The sequence below is a fragment of the Nannobrachium achirus genome (assembly GCF_963921795.1).
Source record: "Nannobrachium achirus genome assembly, chromosome: 11".
Classification (NCBI taxonomy): Eukaryota; Metazoa; Chordata; class Actinopteri; order Myctophiformes; family Myctophidae; genus Nannobrachium; species Nannobrachium achirus.
In genome coordinates, this window is record NC_137820.1 from 53,147,433 (window position 1) to 53,170,443 (window position 23,011).

Here is a 23,011-nt window from a genome sequence, read left to right on the forward strand (position 1 = left end):
GGGGTGGGTTCTGACCCTAAGAGAAATGTTACTGTATGTCTCCGGGACCTAAACCAGTGAAAACAGACAATCTAAAAGCTCACACACAGCTTGAAGTGAATGTGAGCTTGTAGATTATTTTCACTACATTCTCTTGAAACAACAACAACAAATTAAATAAAATTGATATTTACTTAATGTGACCTAGTGTACAGTATTAAATAAAAATTAAATAAAATTGATATTTACTTAATGTGACCTAAGTGTACAGTATAAAAACGTGGTGTGTTTCCCACTGTTTGGGAAACACCCCATCTCTCTGTTTAGACAGTAAAGGCAACTTTTTAACAAGACATTGTTTTAATGAACTGAGCTTGGATGTGTGTTTACACGAGTCCCATTTAGCTTCACTACACTTTGTCAAGGTTGAACAGAGCGCTTGTTTTGAAAGGGTGACTGAGCAGGCTCTCTCTCAAAGAAGATCCAAAGATGGGGGGGGGGGGGGGGGGGGGGTCTTACACAAACAGTCAGTACCATTAACAGAGCATTTACATTTCAGGTATTTTTTAGCTGATGCTTGTAGATGCACAGTGAATTACTTAACCTACTTAACCAACCGCATTGACCCTAGAGATACTGTATGGTGTTGAGGGGGGGGATCTGTGGACCTACAGTACATATAGCATGTAGTATAGCATTGTGAAAATAGCCGATCTACACAACTTGAGCTTGCAGTTCGGATATTTTCACAATATTTATCTATGGAACCGAATAACGCTAAATGTAATACCTACAATTCCAAGTGCTTGTCAGGGTGGGGGTCCCCACTCCCCAGTTCAAATATGTTTATTTTGGGCCACGGCCTAAAAAATCTAATCTATCAATATCAATGTTCTATCCATGTTTTTAATGTTGTTATAAATTGGTAGAGGCTTCGTATAAGCCCTTTGGGACTTATACAAGGCCTCGTGTCTTTTCCTTTTTATATTTTGTGTACCGTTTTTTGTTTTGTTTTTACCTTTTGTGCTAAATAAATCAATCAAATCAAATCAACTTGGGAACCCATCTGCCAAAAAAGGGCGAACAAAGCTGCAGAGCTCTGAATCTGTCTTGAGCGATCACTAATCAATAGACCTGTAAGGTATCATAGCATAGAGATCCTAAATGGTTTTGATAAGGCTGGGATAGAGACTATATCAGGACAGACTTGTTATGGAATATTCCAGTAAAAGGTCTGGAATGGTTGAAGGAATGTCATGAAATGTTTAGTCCATCCCTGTGGTTGACAGCAAAGTGACAGACTGAGGGAACGTTGGAGACATGAGGTTGCACGCGTGTGTGCACACGCACAGTCGCACACACACATATTTTCATAAACAGACTGTCAAAATTCTTCTGTCCATACAGTACATGGCATGGTCAGGGACATGGTTATGATGGCGTCCTCCCACTGCACAGTCAGCCAAGTGTCTACTTTACAAATATGTAGTTACCATAGCATAGAGCAGTGGTTCTCAACCTTTTCAGACCGCGACCCCCAAAATAATCATATTTTAACTGGGGACCCCCACCCTGACGAGCATTAGAGTTGAGGCACTACATTTTGTATAACACGGTTCTGTTGTGAAAATAGCCGATCTACATGCTCACAACGCGTGAAAATAGCAAAAACAGAAGATCTACAAGTTCACAAGGTGTTGCGGCATGACACATTTGTAGAGCTTATAGATCTGGCAAACTTGTAACACGGATAGCAAATCTGAATTCCCTCAAAAACATAATAGGGCCTTTCTGTGTGGAGTTTGCATGTTCTCCCCGTGTCTCCTTGGGTAGATACCCTCACAAAAACATGCAGTAATCCTGGTCTCTATAATGCCTCCCCCTGGCCAGCCGGGGCGCCTGATGGAGGGGAAAGGAACTGGTTGGAATAACGTGTTCCTTCCACGCGCTACGTCTAAACTGGGGAAATCCCCACTGTCAGGTGAAAAGAAGCAACTGGGACTCCTCATGCATAGAAGGAAGCATGAGGTCAGTCTGTTGTCTCCCCAGGCACGGCAGAGAGAGAGCAGAGCCCAGGATTACATAGGCAATTGGCACTGGGTGAAAATGGGTTACAAAATCGTGAAAAAAAAAAAAAAAAAAAGGAAAAACATAATAATGCAACACAGGACAACAAATCAACCAAAAAAAAACAAATCTATGCACTCATGTTACTATAAAGTACTGATGATCATCTCCATGTAAGACTCAACGGCAATAAATATTTAGGTGAATGGTGAACACACGCACGGATGCACGCACACTCACACTCACACTCACACTCACACTCACACTCACACGCAGCTCCCAGTTCAGCCAGCTGAGCAACACTCGACTACACTCAATGGATGTCTTGTTCCAACCTCAGGCCTCTTGACAGTACAGAAAACATTCTGTGTGTGTGTGTGTGTGTGTGTGTGTGTGTGTGTGTGTGTGTGTGTGTGTGTGCGTGTGTGTGTGTGTGTGTGTGTGTGTGTGTGTTTCTTGAGTGGCCCGGAGGTCTCCTATAGACAAGAGGCAGTGTGGACTGTGGAGTGCATGAAGTGGTCCTTCAGACTCACTGGGTCCTCTGCTGAGTGAGAGCTGGAGTGTTCATGTGAGCATGTGCATGATGAAGAACGCTGGAATCAGGTTAAAAAACGGGCAAAGTCATCCTTAAAATCAAACTACAAATGAAGAGGTATTTGTGTTCATGCATGGGGCGGCAGTGGCTCAGGGGTAGACTGGCCGGATGGAGACCGAAAGGTTCCCAGTTCAATCCCGGGCTCCCCCAGGGTTAGTGTCGAAGTGTCCTTGAGCAAGACTCTGAACCCCGATGAGCAGGCTAGTGCCTTGCATGGTTTCCTCCACCATCGGTGTGTGAATGGGTGAATACTGTAAGGCACAATCTACGGTATGTAAAGCGCTTAGGAATAAAGCGTTATATAAATGCACCATTATCCCCCGGCTCCACCGGGCTTGTCGAGCGTCGCGTCAATGGTGGGAACGCTCCCGTTTTAATTAATGAAGGGAGCACCACTGCCGGGTGCTCAAATTCGTCCCGGTTCATTTTTTTACACCGTCACGACGGCATCTTTTTGGTGGAGCCCTATCCCTACCATGCCAAAATCAATTATTTGTAAATGATGTCTGACGATGGTTTATTAATAAATGTGTGCGTGTGTTTGCGTGTGGGCGTGCGCGTTGTGTACTGTGTGTCTCACCTCCACCTGCAGCTCCTTGGTGGCGGCTGCAGAGTGCAGCTCGTTAGAGACGGTACATTCCAGAGTGTTGCCCACCAGGATGAGACTCTCACAGCTGTGGTTGGACACCGTCAGAACCTGGCACTTCATGGCCTCTTTATCCATGTGGTCACCCTGGGAGAGAGAGAGAGAGAGAGTAGGGCTGTCACGATAGTTACATTTTACATGACGATTAATTGTCACTCAAACAATTGCGATTTACGATTTAATTGTGTTTTTGTTGTTGACAATTACATTGCTGTTTGGCTCGTAGGCTTTGAAGTTGCACATGGCAGATGTGACACAAACTAAATACAAAGAAATGACTTAATGACATATTTGACAACTTTATACTAAAAGCATCGCGATGTGTTGTGAGCTCTTGGAGCTGCTATTTCCACTATTTTTGAAAATATGGAAACGATTATGACAATTATGAGAAAATAATTGTGATTATGTAATAACTGTGAAAGGCCTAGAGAGAGAAAGACAGAGACAGACAGACAGACAGACAGACAGAGCTGGAGAGAGAGAGAGAGAATTGATGTATTGTACTCACATACACCATGCACGTGATCCATCTTACTCATTACTGCTCACTCAAAGGTCATGCACGCACTCACGCACGCGCACGCGCAGTCGCGCACGCACACACACGGTACTTACATACTGTACATATTGTCGTTGTCGGGCGGAAACCTTGTATCTTCAAGTTCTTTCGCAAAGTAAAGCCCTGCTTCATCGTGCAAAAGTTGTGCAAAAGTAGTGAAAACAGACGATCTACAAGCACACAACGCGTGCTTGTAGATCGGCTGTTTTCACTAGTTTAAATCATTTTTAAAATGATAAATGTAAAACGAACGGTTTTGGACATACAAGGTTTTCACCCGACAACGACAATATATACATACACACACACACACAGTATGTGAGTAAGTGAGACATCACTGTAGTGAGTTTGTTTTGTTTCATTTTGCTGACCATGTGATTTTCAACTGGGTTTGAACTAAACTTCGTTCTGACTAATAACGTCTGGGAACAGAGAAATAAAACTATTGTTCGTGTGTGTGTGTGTGTGTGTGTGTGTGTGTGGGGGGGGAGGGGGGTGTATAAGTGGATGTGTGTGTATGAGAGAGTGCGTGTGTGTTGTTTGGTTCGATCGTAAACTGAGTCAGAAGAACTGTTTCACTCCATTTGCAAAGCACTTTGTAACCTTGTTATTTCAAGAGTGAACACAAATGAAGTTTATTTAAACAATTACCAACTGTCTCTGTCACTCATCTCACATTCTCTCACATTGTTTATCCCTCTGTTTCAACTTAGTTTTTCTCTCTTTCGCTCCCTCCCTTGGTCTCCCTCTCAATGTTCCCCTCTCACTGTTTCTCTCTCACTCTGTTTCCCTCTCTCGTCCCTCACTCAGTTTGTCTTAAGTTCTATACGTCTCTCCATCATCCTCTGATCCCAACATTTATCATCTCTCCTCTCACTTTTTATCTCTATCTCTATCTCTGTCTCTCTCTCTCTCTCTCTCTCTCTCTCTCTCTCTCTCTCTCTCACACACACACACATACATACGCGCGCGCGCACACACACGCTCGCTCGCTCAAACATGTACTGTACATACACATGCACTCCCACACACACGCAGAAATGCATGCTCATTTGTACGAGCACAGCAGAAGGCAATAAAGGGAATGATCACATTCCTCGCGTGACAGCCTGGGATTTTCCAATTTGACACAGAGAGGAGGCCGGCACCTGTTCCTGTACGCCACACACACACACACACGCATGCACGCACTCACACACACACATATACACGCTTGCACTCACGCGATAAATACCATCCGATACAGTGCAGTGAGTGCACACACTTACTCATCGGTCAACAAACAGAAAAGAGAGCCAGTTCAAACAACTGTTTGCAATTAGGGTGAGTGAAAAATCCACACTGTGTGACTGACCATAGCTGCTGGTAAATGGTAAATGGATTGCTTTTATAGAACACCTTTCTAGTCTTTCTGACCCTTCAAACTAAGTGCTTTACATGCACTTCACATTCACCCATTCAAACACAGTTCAGTGTCTCAAGGACACTTCGTTCGACACATAGCCAGGAGCAGCCGGGGATCCAACCTGGAACCTTCGGATTCCAAGACGGCCGCTCTACCTCCAGAGCCAAATATACTGGCTACGTGTTAAATACTATGCAAGTCGTTTAGATAGATGTATGCTGTTTGCTCGTCCAGAGGATATTACTGTATGTGGACAGATGCTAGGTTACTTTGTATCGCTCACGTGTAATCACTTAAACTGTATTATCGTCGATGTCGGGTGGAAACCTTGTATGTCCAAAAGCGTTCGTTTTGTATTTATCATTTAGAAAATGAACTAAACTAGTGAAAACAGGTTCGTAGATCGGCTATTTTTGGCTAAAGTTCTCAGAATATGGATGCTAGGGTTCAAGTGGGTTCAAGTACAAGGAGAAAAAAAAGCTTTCTATTACTCAAAGATTTGGAGGACCTCCTGTAGTAACTCTGAGGACCACCTAGGGGTCCCGGACCCCCTGTTGAAGACCCATGGACTAGGTTTCATGCCGCCTACTCCAATCTTACGCTTTGTACAGTAAGTCACTCTGAATAAGAGTGTCTAATAAATAGCAAAGTTGTGAAAGTTGGAAATAGTTTTCCAACGTTTTCTTCTTCTTGCTTGTTGCTTACGATACGTGACGCAACCTAGACAACCACCAGAGAAAGCTCTATGAGAAGACATCACGATAAATAAACAGCTCTACTGTAATGATAATTAGTGTCGAAACATGTCGGTTGTTTTTCTCCCATGAAGCCGTCCCGGGAGATTATAGCTGCCCGCTAGCGAGCCAACACAAATATACTGGATCTGCTAACAGCAAGGGGGAGGGGCTGGGCTGTCAATCACAACCAAACTAGGGGACCTTCCGACTCCTGTTAGAACAGAACAGAGACATCTCTCTGAAAAACCCAAATCTCTTCAAATCCCCTCTCCCCTACACACACACGTGCATGCACGCGCACACACACGCACACGCACACGCACACAAACAATATATTTACATCACTTGTGGGGACATTACATAGACTTCCATTCATTTTTATTCAAGTCCTGTGGCCTTACTCTAACCTCTATCCCTAAACCTAACCCCTAACCCTAACCCTAACCTTAACCCCTTAACCCTAACCGTTGTGGGGACCTACTATTTTGTCCCCACACTGTCAGAGGTCCCCTGCAGGTGACTGTGTGAACATGCGTTTAGTCCCCATAAGTATAGCTAGACAAACTCGCACGCACGCACGCACGCACGCACACACACACACACACACACACACACACACACACACACACACACACACACACACACACACACACACACACACACACACACACACACACACACACACACACACACACACACACACACACACATTAACTGTCTTTATTAAGAAATTCCTCCTCCCTCTTCTCATCAGATCTTGTGTCTTCCACATTTGAGCACCTAAAACCTGTACTGCTTATCATGTCAAGAGATCTGGGAATTGAAGCTTGTTCTATAGAGTTATTATGAGTCACCCCGGGGACGACGAGAGTGACACCATTTAGCGGCTTAAAATGTAAAAATGTAAATATAAACATTCCCTTCGTGGCTCTGAACTCATTGGCAGGCGTTTTGGGAGCGGCGCTTTCACACAGCAGTAAATGAGCCTTGCATCTGGGGGTGCTACATGTACGTCACGGGTAGGGATGGGACGATATGAAAATGTCATATCACGATGATTGTGACAAAAGAAAACGCGATTTACGATATTATCACGATAATCAGAATCCATTATCCCGGGGTGGAACATTTGCCAAAAATAGCAGATCTACAAGCTCACAACGCGTTGCATTTTGAGCTTGTCGATCGGCTATTTCTTGGCAAAGATATTTGATAGAGAGTGGAAAACTGTATCAAGTACGTATATTATATAAGTACCTTTTACCAATTATAGAGGGTTTAAGACGTGGTTCTGGATATGCAGCTCGGCAAATAAAAGGTGAATTGCTCCCAGTGCATGACGGAGGACGATATCACGATAAATTAAATCTCCACGATACGATTATTGTGAGCGTGTGTTTTTTTTTTCACGATAAACGATAATATCGCTTATCGTCCCATCCCTAGTCACGGGTTCTAGATATTTCTTAATTAAATAAACACTGCAGGTCTCCAGACTGATACTGGGTCAACAGGTCCACTATTCCGAGCGGCGCTCCATGCTTGCACAACGCCTCTATCCTAATGGCTATTCTGTGCACAGAGTTATCAGATGGCACTAAATGTGCCCTGTCTCGGTGCAGTGACTGGCACAGTCCCCTGGGTGTATATATGGTTGTCTGGCCCAGGGAGAGCCAGGGAAGCAGGGAGTGTGTGCTAGGGCATTCACGAATAGTGATTTTTAGTATTCGAATTATTCGACCTCAAAGTATTCGAATAGTCGAATATTCGACAGGACTGGTCAAACTGTCAAATATTAAGTAAGCAAGAGGCGAACATTGTGAAAATAGCCGATCTACATGCTCACAACGCCTCGCGTTGCGAGGCGTTGTGAGCATGTAGATCTGCTATTTTCACAATATTTATCTGCGGAACCGAGTCACATTAAATGTAATACCTACAATTCCAAGTGCTTGTCAGAGTGGGGGTCCCCCAGTTCAAATATGTTTATTTTGGGGGTCACTGCCTAAAAAGGTTTGAGAACCCCTGGTATAGCATTAACAAATTCATTCACCAGGGGCACTGATGACTCATTCTTATGACTTGGTATCTAGCCAAGCTTTAAAAACTAAATATTTTGTAAAGAGAATACAAAAAAATCACACCCGTGTGAACTGAGCAGTGGTTCTCCCCCCCCCCCCGTGTGTGCCCCCCCCCCCCCCCCCCCCGTGTGTGTGTGTGTGTGTGTGTGTGGCCTGGACAACAGCGCCCCTCCCTTAACATGTGAGGTCAGAAAAGGTACTACACAGGCTTGAGGCTACATACAGACCCACCCACATACAAACAAACTAACACACAAACCTACACACACGGCCACGCTATGGAGACGGTGTGACCACCGCTCAAAAATAAACACAAGCGAATATTCGACTCCGGTGAACAACGTCGAATAGTGACTTTGATATTCGAAAATTCGAATATTTGAATATTTGGAGAGCCAGGGAAGCAGGGAGTGTGTGCGTGTGTGGGGGTGCTGCTAGGGCAGGGGTAGGGGGGGTGATGGGTATTAGCATCGGGGGGGCCAAGGTCGTGTCTGGGAAAAGAAAGAAAGAAAGAAATACAGAAAGAAGCTGCGTGTGAGCGAGGCGGTCCACGCAGCTGCCGCTAACCATCGAGCTGCAGCAGTCAACCAAACGAGAATGAAAGAAAAGAAGGGGAGGGGGCAACGAGGGCTCTCTTTTTCATTGTTTCCTACTAAACCGGGCCTGTTTTCTAACACCTAGGGGAGCGGGCTGGGTCTGTGTGAAAGGTAGCGCTCGTATGTCAAGGGCTTTGACCTCAGGAACCCAGAACAATACGAGAGGAGGGTAGAGGAGGGCAGAGAGGGAACGATGGGAAATAGACCCCTGTTCCTGTTTTCATTCAGTATTGTTTCCTTCCCCAGTTGGTCTGCCGTGAGTCACCAGGGACTGTGTGTGTGTGTGTGTGTGTGTGTGTGTGTGTGTGTGTGTGTGTGTGTGTGTGTGTGTGTGCGTGTGTGTGTGTGCGCGTGTGTGTGTGTGTGTGTGTGTGTGTGTGTGTGTGTGTGTGTGTGTGTGTGTGTGTGTTTGTCTATGCAGGTACAGTACATGTGTATGTGCCTGTGTTGTCTAAATGCAAAGTGTGTGTGTGTGCGGAGCGGAGTGCAATGTGCAGGTCAACACCAATGACATTCTGAAGTGTCCATTCATCTCAGTGAGAGACAAACAAACATCAGAGAACGGCTTCGAACAATAGCGTTATGTATGTATTAGATCAGCTGAATCAGTCTGAATAAAAAGTGCCCAATAAGTATGAAACCTTAAAAACTGACATTCATTTGTTGGAGTTTGATATCTTGAAATGTATTCGACTACTAAAGCAGTGGTTCCCAAATTTTATCAGGTCGAGACCCAAAAGAGAGATTAGACGTTTGCCTGGGACCCAATGCGGCGTTGCGAGCTTGCAGCCATTTTCACTACTTCTTAATCATTATAATGTATTTATTTATGGAATTTTGTGGATTTGTTTGTTTTTCAAATGTATATATGTATATCAAAAAATCTTTTGAAATATATAGACCTTTTTTAAACAGGTCCTCATGGTACATACTAAATAATCAGTTCTTAGTGAGCGGCACCCTGGACAATTAGTCCAGGGTGCCGCTCGCTTTCTCAGTCCGCGGCCAGTCTCTTATTTTGATGGCCGGAAGTACATCGCGCTCACAATTCCTACTTGACGATATTCAAGATTCACCCGGAAGTAGTTCTGGTAATGCTTGTGCTATTTTAGTGAGAATCCAATGCCATCCTTGGCATCAAAAGTGTTTTTTGGAGAAAATGGACTGTAAAGATGAGAAAGACCTTCCATGGCAGCTGTGGTGACTACGTGTTGCGTTCTGTCGGTGTTGTTTGGTGTTTGTCTGTTTTTTGTTTTTGTTTATGTTATATGTGAAAAAATGATTTGAATGCAAAAATGTAGTATGCCAAAGCAAATTCCTATGTGTATTACACAATGGTTAACACATCGGACGCCCACGTGGTGTCAACGCACCAAACTCTTTGATGTTTACGTGCGCCCACGACGCGTTCGACGCGTTGTACAGTAAACTATACTGTACTGTAGCTACTGCACTTGGCTACCGCGGTGATGAAACAAACTCCATTTCCCAACATGCAGCGCGCAATTACGTCACCCGGACGTGCTGTCTGTCTCGTTGACTTCCTGTTTAGCGGCTGCACAAAAATGCTGTTTTCTCCGGATTCTCTTCCTTTTTTCATTTTTTTCTCAAAACGGCAGCCTCTTCTACCTGCCGTAACACAAACACTGTGGCTTAGAATTGATAAAAAACGGTCCTGACTGAAAGAAAAGATTTTCGCGAAATAAACAGGACATACTCGGATTACATTTACTCTGATTACTTTTCTCGCCAGTACTCTCGCCGGTAGGTAAAATGACGCGTTGCCATTGGCACCAGCAAATTAAAACGTCAAAACCACGTGGGCGTTTAATGTGTTAACTCTCCCCACGCTTTGAACGTTCACGTTCGCCCCAATTCGCAAGACCTCTCCGCCAATACGGCGCTCGTTCGGTTCGTTCGTCTGATGACTGTAAGCTGATGAGGGGTCGCGCGGCCGTGTACTGTAAACACATTTTCCGCGGTGATGGTGTAAAAAATCCATTATGCGTTAACATCAACGGAGAACAATTCACTTCCTTGTTGATTTCTCTGGCTCTGAGGCGCTGTGGCCAGTGACTGGTCTTCTTCTTCTTCAACACATAACAGGCAAATTCACATTCATTCTCGCATGACGCCACCCTCTGCTGCCTGGCAGACCAAAGTGCACTATTGCACAACCCAAAAAAATAAAAATAAATAAATAAATGTCTGTCTGTCTATCTACTATAACGTCGCAAAGGTAAGCCGCTTTTTGATGGCACCAGACCCAATAAATAAATAAATAATCTGGCAGTAGGAGAGTTAATAAAGTAATCTGAATCTGAATCTGAATCTGACTTCTACGGACGGTAGGTAGCCAGGCCAGCTTTACTGTATATACAGTATATTTCGCGAGTCATCCCGCGATCGGCACTGTAGATACCTATTAATATTTCACGAGTCATCGCGGGATCGGCACTAATTGAGTTAACAATGAAAGGATTCCCACCTTGAGCTCCACAATGCTCTTGTTGTCCTTGGAGGTGAGCTTGGGGTCCTGGAACAGGGGGTCCTCCACGTAGAGGAGGTCCATCTGGGGCGTGTAGAATCCGTCCAGGACGAAGGCCACCTTGGTGACCACGGGGGGCTGCAGGGCCAGCCTGGCCAGGGAGGGGGTGGTGCACTGGATGGACGTCCTGTTCTCACCGTACACACAGCTCTGGAGGACAGGGAGACACCAGGGTGGCACTTTTGACTTAAGTAAAAGTAACAATACTGCATTATAGAAATACTCTGTTGCAAGTAAAAGTCTGGAATTCAAAATGTACTTGAGTAAACGTATGAAAGTGTTGGCGTCAAAATATACTTAAGCTATACTATGGAAGTTGCTCAACTACTGGTCAGTAGCGGTATTGCCGTTTTTCGCCCGGGGTCGCCGCGGACCACCTCCTACACCAGCGTAAACACTGCTGTTGAAGCAAGCTACTTCCTGAAGAGACGGCAAGACGCGCTGTGATTGGCCGGTAGTGTATGATCCGCGCTGTGATTGGCCGGTAGTGTATGATCTGGAGACAACGTATACAGATGACGTAATTTTGCTGCGGCTCACTGGCACAGTAAAAAACACATAAAGAAAAGGCTTTCGGGGCTGAAATTAACGGAGTGGGTGTTCTAAAACTTTAGCGATGTAATAGTTAGGACAATTTTAAGATTAGTTTTATTGGAAAAGTTACATAGTATAGCTTTAAAGTACAAGAAGTAAAAGTACAAAAATGTTTGTAAATAGCACATCTACAAGCTCACAACACGTCGCGATGTGTGGAGTAGAAGTAAAAGTATTGGAAATTGGAAATACTATAGTAAATTACAAATATCTCAGTACTTAAGTAAATGTAAATGTCGTTACTTTACACCACTGGGACACACACACACACACATTGGAGGAGAGGCCATTATGAACTGTCGACTTCAAAGCCACACAGATGACATCCTCTGACATCCGTTGCACCTGAAGTTTATTGTGGGATAATTATTTGATTTGTTGCTTGTCTCTGTGTCTCTGAGGAGTTACCAAGCTGGCCATAATGAAGGGAACGTGATGGAACAGTGGTGTGGATTTCTGTTGATGCACCTCTTCTATAAAAGCGGTTTTAAAAATAGACTCTATTATCCTCCCACACACAAACACACGCAGGTGGAACACAATAGATAAATCCCAAGTGAAAAAAAAATGAATGAAGTGATAAACAATGCGCAAAACTTAAGGAAACTACTTTTCCAGTCTCTCTGCATCTCCTCTCCAGTCCAACAGCGTAACGAACTAGCAATAATCCTGGGCTTGGCAGCTGGTTTTACTCTTGTCACATTACAAACTCCATAATTGTAGACACCATTCGTTTACTGCCGCCGCTGCGTTTAAGTGCCTTGCCCCGGGGTACAACAGAGCTCAAACCGCACCCCTGGATTGAAATCAGCGAAGGCCTCCCAGGTTCTGTTGTTTTCATTACGAGCCCCGAGTGGAAGACAAAAAGAAAAGAGCTTAAATCCCTTTCACTGAACCATGACGCAGTTACAATCGCTGTTGTCGGGTGGAAACCTTGTATGTCCAAAAAAACGTTCATTGTGTATTCATCATTTTAAAAACGATTTAACGCAGCGCCTCGAGCCTTGTGTGCTTGTAGATCTGCTATTTTCACTAGTTTTGTGCAACAGTCTTGCATGGTGAAGCAGGGCTTTACTTTACGAATTACGAAAAAACGTGCACATTTGAAACTTATACAAGGTACAAGGTTTCTGCCCGACAGTGACGAATGTGCCTCTACCGAACCGGGGCGTTAGGAGAGGCGAGAAGGGAGCGCTAACTTCCTTTGGATGCCTGATGTTTGGTGTCATTTATGAGGCTTTAGGATCACAATGATGGTGTGATAAAAGACACAGTGATGCATCGCTGTCATGCACGCTCCTGTAATATTATGTGTGATATCCTCACTGTGTCTTTGCAGGTGCACGCACCATGAACACACATACACAGTCACATGCACGAAACCACCCAGCCTGCAGAGCGCACGTGTGTAACTGTGCATGCGTACATAACGAACACTTGCATATACGGTAGATGCATGCTCACATTCGTGTCCATTATATGCACAATGTACCTGTACACACATACACATCTCCATGCTACAGTACATCGCTGCATTTCCTATCTTTAACGTTGCGTAACGGCAAAAAGGTTGAAATGTTGAAGGGCAATGGAAAAAATGGCTTCATACATGAAATCGGAGCCTGGCAGTAAACATTACAATCACACACCCATTCACAGTTTGATAAACACAGTTAGAGGAATTTCTGAGCAGCTGTCTCATGAAGAAACTCAGTCCAACAATAGCTGTGATTGGGATACGTGATGCAAACCATCCCATCCCAGAAGGAAGGAATGAAACAACAAAAAAATGAAAATAGACGATCTACATGTACAAGCTCGCGTTGTGAGCTCGTAGATCAGAGATGTTCCGGCACGTGACAGTGTTGATTTTGTCGACCAAAACTTATGACGAAAAATGTTTGTCGACTGCGTTTTTTTCACTGACGAAAACTAAATAAAAACTAAATAAAAAGTAAGCTGTGATGACTAAAACTAAGACTAAATATATTGACAATTTCGTCAACAAAATAAAAACTAGACTAAAACGTTAGGCAGGGACTATTGGAGGAGAAAGTCATTTTAGGTTTGGTTGCTCTCAGGGGTTGCATGCTGAAAATAGCCGATCTACAAGCTCACAACGCGTCGCAGCGCGACGCGTTGTGAGCTTGTAGATCGGCTATTTTCAGCATGCAACCAAGTGTAAAATCAAGGCCATCAAGGCCTGCCAAAATACATTTCAGTTGACTAAATCAACTGTAGATTTAGTCAACTAAAATCTCATGATATTTAGTCAACTAAAATTAGACTAATACTAAAACTTTTCAGGATACTAAATTATGACTAAAACTAAATGAGATTTTATTCAAAAGACTATGACTAAAACTAAATCAAAATTTGCTGTCAAAAACAACACTAGTGTGACAGTGTTGTACGACTGAAGTATATAAAGTTGAAGTATAACTGAAAGGTTGCTGAGAGATGAGCTGCGGTGGAGGAATTAGCAAAGAAGCCAACTATGATTATCTGTTCCCATGTTATTCTAACAGCCTCGCACACATGACTGACACAAAGCACATCCATGAGAGAAGAACTGATAACAGAACGTTTGGGGGCTTCTCTTGTTTTTCGTTGGAACTGCAGGTTCATGCCAGAGCTTCTCGGTTGGTGGGTTGGGGTCCAAAAATGCGTTCCAAGACATAATAGAGAGATATTGTGTTGCAGCATGTATTGTAACATGTCATTTTAAGTTTTAACCTCTCGGTCACAACGCTTGGGTCCCAGGTGAGATACTGGAAGCTCTGTCTTCCATGGTCCTCTTTTTGGTTTCAATGGTTTCCTATGGAAATAAGCTTAGTCTTTTCTAGGATCTCCTTTTTGTTGACCTTGTACCAGTGAACTGTACCGTCATGAAACTGTATCTTTTCCTATGCAAAGTTCTAATAAAGTCTTCAATCAATCAATTGGAGGACAAATGAAAATTAACTAAAAAACATCCGAACCATCTAAAAACCAACACGTGCCATTTAACATGAAGAACAGGCCAGTGGTTTGATTCACAGGACTCACAGGGAATCTGTTTGAACACAGAGACTGGCAGGTATATTTTGGACACGGAAACGCTCTCCCGTCCATTTATAACTACTGCTATGATACCATTGAGCCAGACACTTATACCAAAGGGTTGCCATGCTCGGTTAACTTCCCCTGCGTCAACAAACATTAAAGAAAATGAAACCCCTGCATTATGGCAGAATGCCGTCTGTACTGCAGAGCAGTAGTAGCCTGGGGCGCTGGGGCGAGTTCAAGACACAATTTGCGATATAGATTATGGAGGTTGTGTGGGGGGGGACTAAGTAAGCAAGGCACACATATCCCATCAATCCACGCTGGGTGTCAGCCTTCAGAAAGTGCAGCATTCAGCAGATTCCTGTTAAGCTCAATGCAGAGCTGCTGCTAGAGCTGACTGAACTAGTTCAGCCCTGCGCTGAGAGATCAGCGCTGGGGTAAAGAGCCAGTGATAATACGCGCTTACCTCACAGGCTACACAAGCAAACGTCCTTGAGTCGATAACCCACGCAGACGTGTGATTGGGAAATGTCCCCGGGCTCACACGCACACGCACGCACGCACACGCACACACACACACACACACACACACACACACACACACACACACACACACACACACAGTTCTTGTACAGAAATATCTCAGCACAATAAACATAGCATATTACACTGCATATTATTATTAAACAATGCTTATTATAACGCCTTAAAGCTAATTATATACGCCTATGTGGTACTAGCCTGGCTCGAGCCAATAGACCCGCCCACTCTCTGAGTGAACTGCATCTCTTGGTCTGGATATGTCATATGACGAGTCTCTTGATTCGGTTCAAAGCCGTATCTTGGCGAACCGACCAATGAATTCAAAGCAAGACGGAAAAAAATCTACAGAAACAGTGGAGGGAGGGGTGGCTGCGTGGCTCACCAGAGTTCTTAATTGCTCCCTTTGAACTTCAAAAGGACTCCGAACTGCAGGCATTGATTGAGCCATACAAGTGTCGAGTAGCTCGTTAGTGATTCTCTCTAATCAGTGAAACATCAAAGACACTGACCTGTTGGGTGCATGTCATTGAGGGGAGGGGGAGGAGGGATTGTTTTGTGTGCAAAAGTCAAACACAACCCTCCCACCAGATCGCTTGTGATTGGGAATTTCAAATTTTAAATCCCCTCCCCTTTGAAATCTCAACACAATGGCTCAGGCTCAGACTCTTAAGCTCCAGCGCAGAGTCTGAAATCAGGCTAATGTGGTACTGTAGGTTTAAGTTAGTTGGGATACAATAAACAATGCATACACATTTAGTGAGTGGAAGATCTTTGGCGTTTTGGCATTTCAATGTTGTGTTTATGTATCACAACACTAAATGCTTTATTTCAGTTGTAGTAAATACATGTACATTACAAAGTGCATGTAAATGAGTGACACTCGATAGCATGGCACTTTACTTAACCACTTAAACCCTATTGATGACTGATTGATTGAATACTTTATTAACACGTTGCAAACAGAACGGCAAATACAATTTCACAAGCTACGTATGCTAAAAGGATAACACAAAAGGCCCTGGGGGCTTGTTTCCATATATACTTTAATTTATCTCCCCAGTGGGCTATTAGGCTCCCTACTTTTGTATGCCTCTACACCAGGGGTCTTCAACAGGGGGTCCGGGACCCCTAGGGGGCCTCAGAGCTCAGAGTTACTAAAGTGGGTCCTCCAAATCTTTGTGTGATAGAAACTTTTTTCTACTTTTTTATATTAACCACTTGAACCCTAGTGTCCACATTCTGAGAACTTTAGTCAAAAATAGCAGATCTACAAGCTCACAACGCCTCGCGCTGTTGTGAGCTTGTAGATCGGCTATTTTCGGCAGAGGTTTTGTGTAGAGTGGAAACAAGAGCACACTAAGTACAGAGTGAAAGGTCAAGTTTATTAAGTATTGACGGTTCAAGCGGTTAAATATCTGAAAATACAAATTGACATGAATCCAAAATACACTGATGATTGTGCTGTCAAACGATGAAACTATACGGAATCTATTAACAGGTTGTGGGGGTCCCTGATTCATCTCTCTCTCAACTAAGGGGTCCTTGGCCTGAAAACGTTGAAGACCCCTGTTCTACACCGAATCTCTTCGTTGAAAATAGCAGATCTACTACAGTATATAACCTCACGTGTATAACGTGTCGCAACGCCCAGAATAGGGTTCACCTGGGTTAAACACACTGGGTCTGTAATGGGGCAGCTCCCAGGGCTGAACATACCGTAGGCTATGAAACACGACTGGGAAGCAGGACTGCTGCTGAAAAAAAGAGAATGCGAGCTCAGCGAAACACTCCTCTGTGTTGACAGTAGTGGAGAATGAACCTCTGGCTTCGTTTCACGTAATAGCTACATCATTCCTGTGCTCTGAGACCCTGCACAGCCACACAGAGGCTGTAAAGTGTATTATAGGCTACTATATTTAAAAGAAAAAAAAAGGTTCACAAACTGGTCAATATGTGGCTTCCGGCAGGCCGATTGAACTCGGACTCCCATGAGTGTCGTTGATAGCAGCAGTAGCTGTGGCTGTGGAGAGTGATGTGTTGCTGAAACTTCCTGTTTCAGCTGCTATACAACATGGACTTCCCAACCTGGGTCCCTGCAGGCCAATAGCAACCCATAAGCGCGCGCGCGCACACACACACACACACACACACACACACACACACACACACACACACACACGCACACACGCACACACGCACACACACACGCACACACGCACACACACACACACACACACACACACACACACACACGTCCACATGCACACACTGACTCACACACATGCACAGAGCCCTACTGCAATTCACCCCAACTAACTCTCGTGGCTCAGGGATCGAACGAAAACAAAGTGAATGACCCCGGCGAGTGTTACCTCCCACCCTGACGGGGAGAGAGAGAGAGAGAGAGAGAGAGAGAGAGAGAGAGAGAGAGAGAGAGAGAGAGAGAGAGCGCAGGAGGACAGAGCGCAGCCAGAGTGAGTCTGCAGAGTAAAAACGTCTCCCCGGAGAGCACTAGGAAAAATATCCTGTCAATTACTGGAAACCTCAGTCAGTACACCAGGCAGATTCATTGTTTAGCGAACGTCTCCTCTTATTTGCAGCCAGCGAGGCGAGTGGAACCGAACGGCCCGTGGGCCGACCGTGAGCAGCAGCTGCAAATACAATAAGTCCAGCAGGCTGTTCGGGCGAAGGCAGCGGTGCCGGGTGAGAGCTTTACTGCCCTGCGATGTCGGGCCAGGCAGGCGATGATGGAACCGGCGAGTCTGGAACCGGCAACGGTGGAAGCAGAAAGGTCCCAATTGGGGGGCGGGAGGAGGAGGGGGTTTAACTGTTATGGCCTGTGAAAAACGGCTATAATGGAGCTCCCACACATACTGTACATAACTGCTGCTGGTCCAATTTAGAGTGATTTATCTGCAGCCTGCAAACAAGGCGGTTTGAGGGGACTCATAATGTGGACAAAGTATAATCACTCATTTTCAGAAATTGTCAGAAATCGTCTGAGATGGGACTCTTGCGACCGAAAATGTTTTCAAATAATTATGTATTAGCCACTTAAGCCCTATTTCAAACATAGTAATAGTTACATACTTCCTCCCGAGGGGGAAATTCAGACCATTTTCAGCCCAATCCAGCTGATTCGCTGCCCACAAGGAGCACGTGAGCAATTAGGGGTTAAGAGTCTTGCTCAGGGACACACATCGACATTGCTACCCTGGCCTGGAATCAAACCTGGGACAACCAGGGGCTCTGGTTCCCCAGGCGAGCTCCCTAACCAATCAGCTATAGTGAAAATGGCAGCTGTGATGCATTGCAAGCTTGTAGATCTATTTGGGTACAGTAGTTGCAACCGTCAGGTCGCAGCTACTATCAAAACCTCCACCAGCTGTCAGTCAGTCAGTCAGTCAGTCAGTCAGTCAGTCAGTTAGTCAGTCTGTCACGTCACGTCACGTCACGCCACGTCACGTCACGTCACACTTTTGCCCTACTCATATCTCCGCCACCGGAATAACGTGTTCCTTCCACGCGCTACGTCCAACCGGGGAAGCTCCCCCTGTCAGGTGATAAGAAGCGGCCTGCTCACTCCTCATGCACTGAAGGAAGCATGAGCTCAGTTCAGGGCCCTCCCCAGGTTGGCAGAGGGAGAGCAGAGCCCAGGATTACAGCTTAGGCAATTGGCACTGGGTGAAAAAATGGGTTACAAAAATCGTGGGATAAAAATTTAGAAAAAAAAAAAAAAAAAAAAAAAAAAAAAAAATCTCCGCCACCGTTGTCTCTATCCACACCAAACTTTGCACACACACACTCCTTGCCTGCCAAACTACAACCTCCACCCCAGAGTGGCATACGCTCGGGGACCACCTCCAAGGACCCCTGGCCATAAGACTGTGGACGTGGGGATAGGGCTGCCGCTCTGCTCCTATCCGACTTTGGGGTCTCGGCCTGGGACTGCAGAGTGCCACACACTCAGGGACCACCTCCAAGGACCCCCGGAGCTGCAGGGACCCCCTGACAGTCGCTTATCTCTGGTACTGGTACTAAAGTCCATGCTGAAAATCACGTGTGTGTAACTGTGTGTGTGTGTAACTCCAAAACTAAGGCATCTGGAGACTTGAAACTGCACACATTTGCAGATTTCTATTTGAAATGTAACGAAGTAAAAGTCACCAACTTAAAGAAATATATACAGTATATAGTTGTAGTTACTGTCCACCATTGCACAGATAAAAGGTTGAGCAGACGTGGCCTGGGGGGAGCAGAGCCTCATGAAGCCCTCAGGTGTCAGCTGGGTGGATTATGAGCACCATGGTTGGATAGGAAACACAGTGCGGGTCCCCTGGGAGAGCAGAGACTTTGCCACGGACAGAACAAGCCAATCCATGAACTGACAGGACAGGTGGTGCGCCGCTACGGCGAAGCCTGTCGTTAAACCACACCATCCACTCCACAGCAGCACACAGAGACCCCAGTGTACACATTTCTACACCCTGCGGTATAGGGGACCGTAGCAATGCGCAAATTCACACTTCAATTTTCCTTCTTTTTTGCAGCCCCCCCCCCTTTTGTCTCTGTGACCATGCCAGCTTTTCCCTACGGATCGTAAAAAAAAAAGTCTCTTTCATGTTTGTGGGAAAGCTGAGATTGGCTGAGCCCGGGCTTTAGTGGTGATCCGAGAAGGAGATATCGAGTCAAAGCTGTTTTTTTCCCCCGGCTACGGACCTCGTGGAGACCCCCAAATCTCCTTGTTGTTGAATGGAGGGTCTGTTTTCCTTCGCCACGCAAACCTGCTTTGTTATGAAATCAGCAAGAGGCTGCAAGATGAGCATCTATAAGTCTCTTAGGCTTACACACGCATTGGTGGGCACAGTATGTGTGTGTGTGTGGCTGCAGGGTTGTCTCTCTGTGTCTGTCCATGTTTCTGTGTGTGTGTGTGTGTGTGTGTGTGTGTGTGTGTGTGTGTGTGTGTGTGTGTGTGTGTGTGTGTGTGTGTGTGTGTGTGTGTGTGTGTGTATTGCCCTGTCTGTTTTCTTGAGACTGTGACAAAGAAGTTTCTAAGTCTAATATGTCAGCCGACGCTCTGTGGCTTGGCCTCCCCACGGTGAGGAGAGGAGAGGAGAGGAGAGGAGAGGAGAGGGCACACATAGACATCAAAGGGGGCTTGAGCCCCTGCCCTTTTATCCATCTGTAAAAAGTGCCCTCTCCAGACCATGAAGTTTTTACTATGGTCAAAGAATAGCAATTACCCTCTTTCCATGCCATACCTGAAGGGAGCATTCAAGAAAATGACCGTGTCCAAACTCTCCTGAACTTGAATGTAGCTTCTTATGTTGAAAGAATTATTGAAAATAGCAGACCTCCAAGCTCACAACTTGGAGCTCTGCTATTTTCAAGAAGAAAATGTCAGCCCCTGCCTCTCTAACATTCCCTGCACATCCCTGGAGAGAAGAGGAGAGGAGGATGACAGACCACAGCTCGGGGACACTGACAGACTGAGCTTGTGTTACTGACGGTGCTGCTGCTAGTTGGAACCACAGGGATGAGGTCCTGCTGCCTTATACTCTCTGCCTGTTCCCCACGGGGTTAAGACAATAAGACACTTATACGCCGTCCTCTCTCGGCTCATGCCTTAACTCATCCCCGATTACTGTAAGGAATTTAACAGGCGACAGCTGGGGCACTATGGGGCAGCGATCCCATCCTAAATCATTAGTAATGATAGTCTTATTTATTACAAGGCCTCTGAGTCCTCTCTGCGTGGAAGGATTCGCTATTCGTCGCCTGGTCTGTTATTGAAATTAAGAAGGTACATCGATATCTGAGTGGAGCAGTGAGCCAGGCTAAGCTTCGACAAATTCCTCCACAGTTCACAAAGTTCTTTGTTTTTTTTTAACACTCAAGTGTTTCGTTGCGATCCAAGTGCATTTTTACAGTCAAGTCCACTTCTTAGAAGGGAAATGTCTTTTGCGTAAAGTAACAACAAGTCTGTTTCATGGGAAAAGGCTTTTAAATCCAATCGTGAACCGACTGAATCTGGAGGTGAACTGAATGCATCCCTTGTCTAAACTTATGAACCCAGCGGTTTTGCACCATGACTAGCGCATTAAGATGCTGACCTCTGGTTGTTCACCTGCCATCCATAAACCTAAGACCCGGTGACCTGACTATAGCATGACTGGTCAGATTACATGATCACATAAATGTCACTGTCTATAACTAATGAACAGTCTGGAATGTGTTTGGGAAACACTACAATTTAGATTCACACTCTTCAAAAGATGCATTAGCAGGTGAGATAGAAGTGCATGTGAAAAGTCCTTCAAAAGAGAAGTTAAATTCAATTGTTTCTGTCCCTCGCGTCAGTCCTGATTTCAAAAGCTCGGCCGACAAAGGTCCCTGAGGAAATGACATCTCCAACAGGACAAATACTGATGTAAACAAGGCTTGATCAAAGCCACAGTGTTTCAACAGGAAATGTCACGCTATAATCACGGATTGAACATTTCAAAGTTAAATTGGGTCACAAATCACATTTTCTATTGAGACAACTTCCTGAATACAAACGCTGGCTTCTAGTGTTTACTCGAATTATATCTTTCATTGGCATACAGTATACAAATATGGACGTAGAGGTGAACAGCTCCACAAGTATTAGTATTCTGCCGTACATACTGTACCTATTGGTGGTTCGCGATCTTAAACGTATTCTCTGTTTTGTCTCTTCCTTACACATTGTACGGGTAAATTTGATTAATTTAATTTACTCTTTTGATCACTATTCAAAGAAACATTGAGAAGGCTTTCAGTGCAGTTTACAGTAAGTGGTTAAGAAACCTTGTGAAATAGTCCTTGATCATCTGTAGCTCTCTCATGACATACAGTAGTAGGACAACAGCATACTTTACTTCTATTCAGTGGTTCTCAACTTTTTCAGGCCGTGACCCCCCCAATATCCTCATATTTGAACTGGGGACCCCCACCCTGACAAGCACTTGGAAATGTAGGGTTGAGGCATTAAATTTAGTTTGACTTGGTTTCACAGATACATATTGTGAAAATAGCAGATCTACAAGCTCACAACACCTCCTGTTGCGAGGCGTTGTGAGCTTGCGGATCGGCTATTTTCACAATTTCTTCTTACATTATTTGACAATTTGGCCAATATTTGACCAGTTTGTTTGTTGATTACTTTTGATGCAGTAATGGTGTTTTTCTTTGGAGGTATTAAAAAGGTCTTAAAAGTCCTTAAATTGTCACTTCACTGTCATCTGGGGACCCCCCCCCCCCCCCCCCCAAATCCTGTGGGGACCCCCATGGGGGTCCCGACCCACAGGTTAAGAACCACTGCTCTGCTTCATTACACATGAATCCATCCTATAGTAACCCTCAGGTCTCAGGTCAGCTGATGCCGATTGTTTTAGAGACAAACTTTATGTTATTCCTGATCTTTGGCCAGCTCAATGCGTCTAGTCTAGGGCCTAGGCCCTCTCCTCTGTTGAGTGTGTGTGTGTGTGTGTGTGTGTATCGAGGCTACAGGCTCCCTGGGGCCCCCTCAACCACTGACCCGATCACAGGTCAATGACCAGGGAAAAAAGAAACTGAAAAGTGAGCTG

General features: G+C 44.9%; 1 protein-coding gene across 1 annotated transcript in view; it reads right to left on the reverse strand.

Annotated features, from left to right (window-relative positions):
- Nucleotides 1-23,011, reverse strand: part of met (MET proto-oncogene, receptor tyrosine kinase) — a 101,808-nt gene that overhangs the window by 27,225 nt on the left and 51,572 nt on the right. Inside the window, exons 11-12 of the mRNA XM_080737408.1 lie at nt 11,157-11,366; nt 3,222-3,374 (exon numbers count right to left, since the gene is read on the reverse strand). Coding sequence (XP_080593534.1) covers nt 3,222-3,374; nt 11,157-11,366 — 363 coding nt within the window. The remainder of the gene's footprint in view (nt 1-3,221; nt 3,375-11,156; nt 11,367-23,011) is intronic.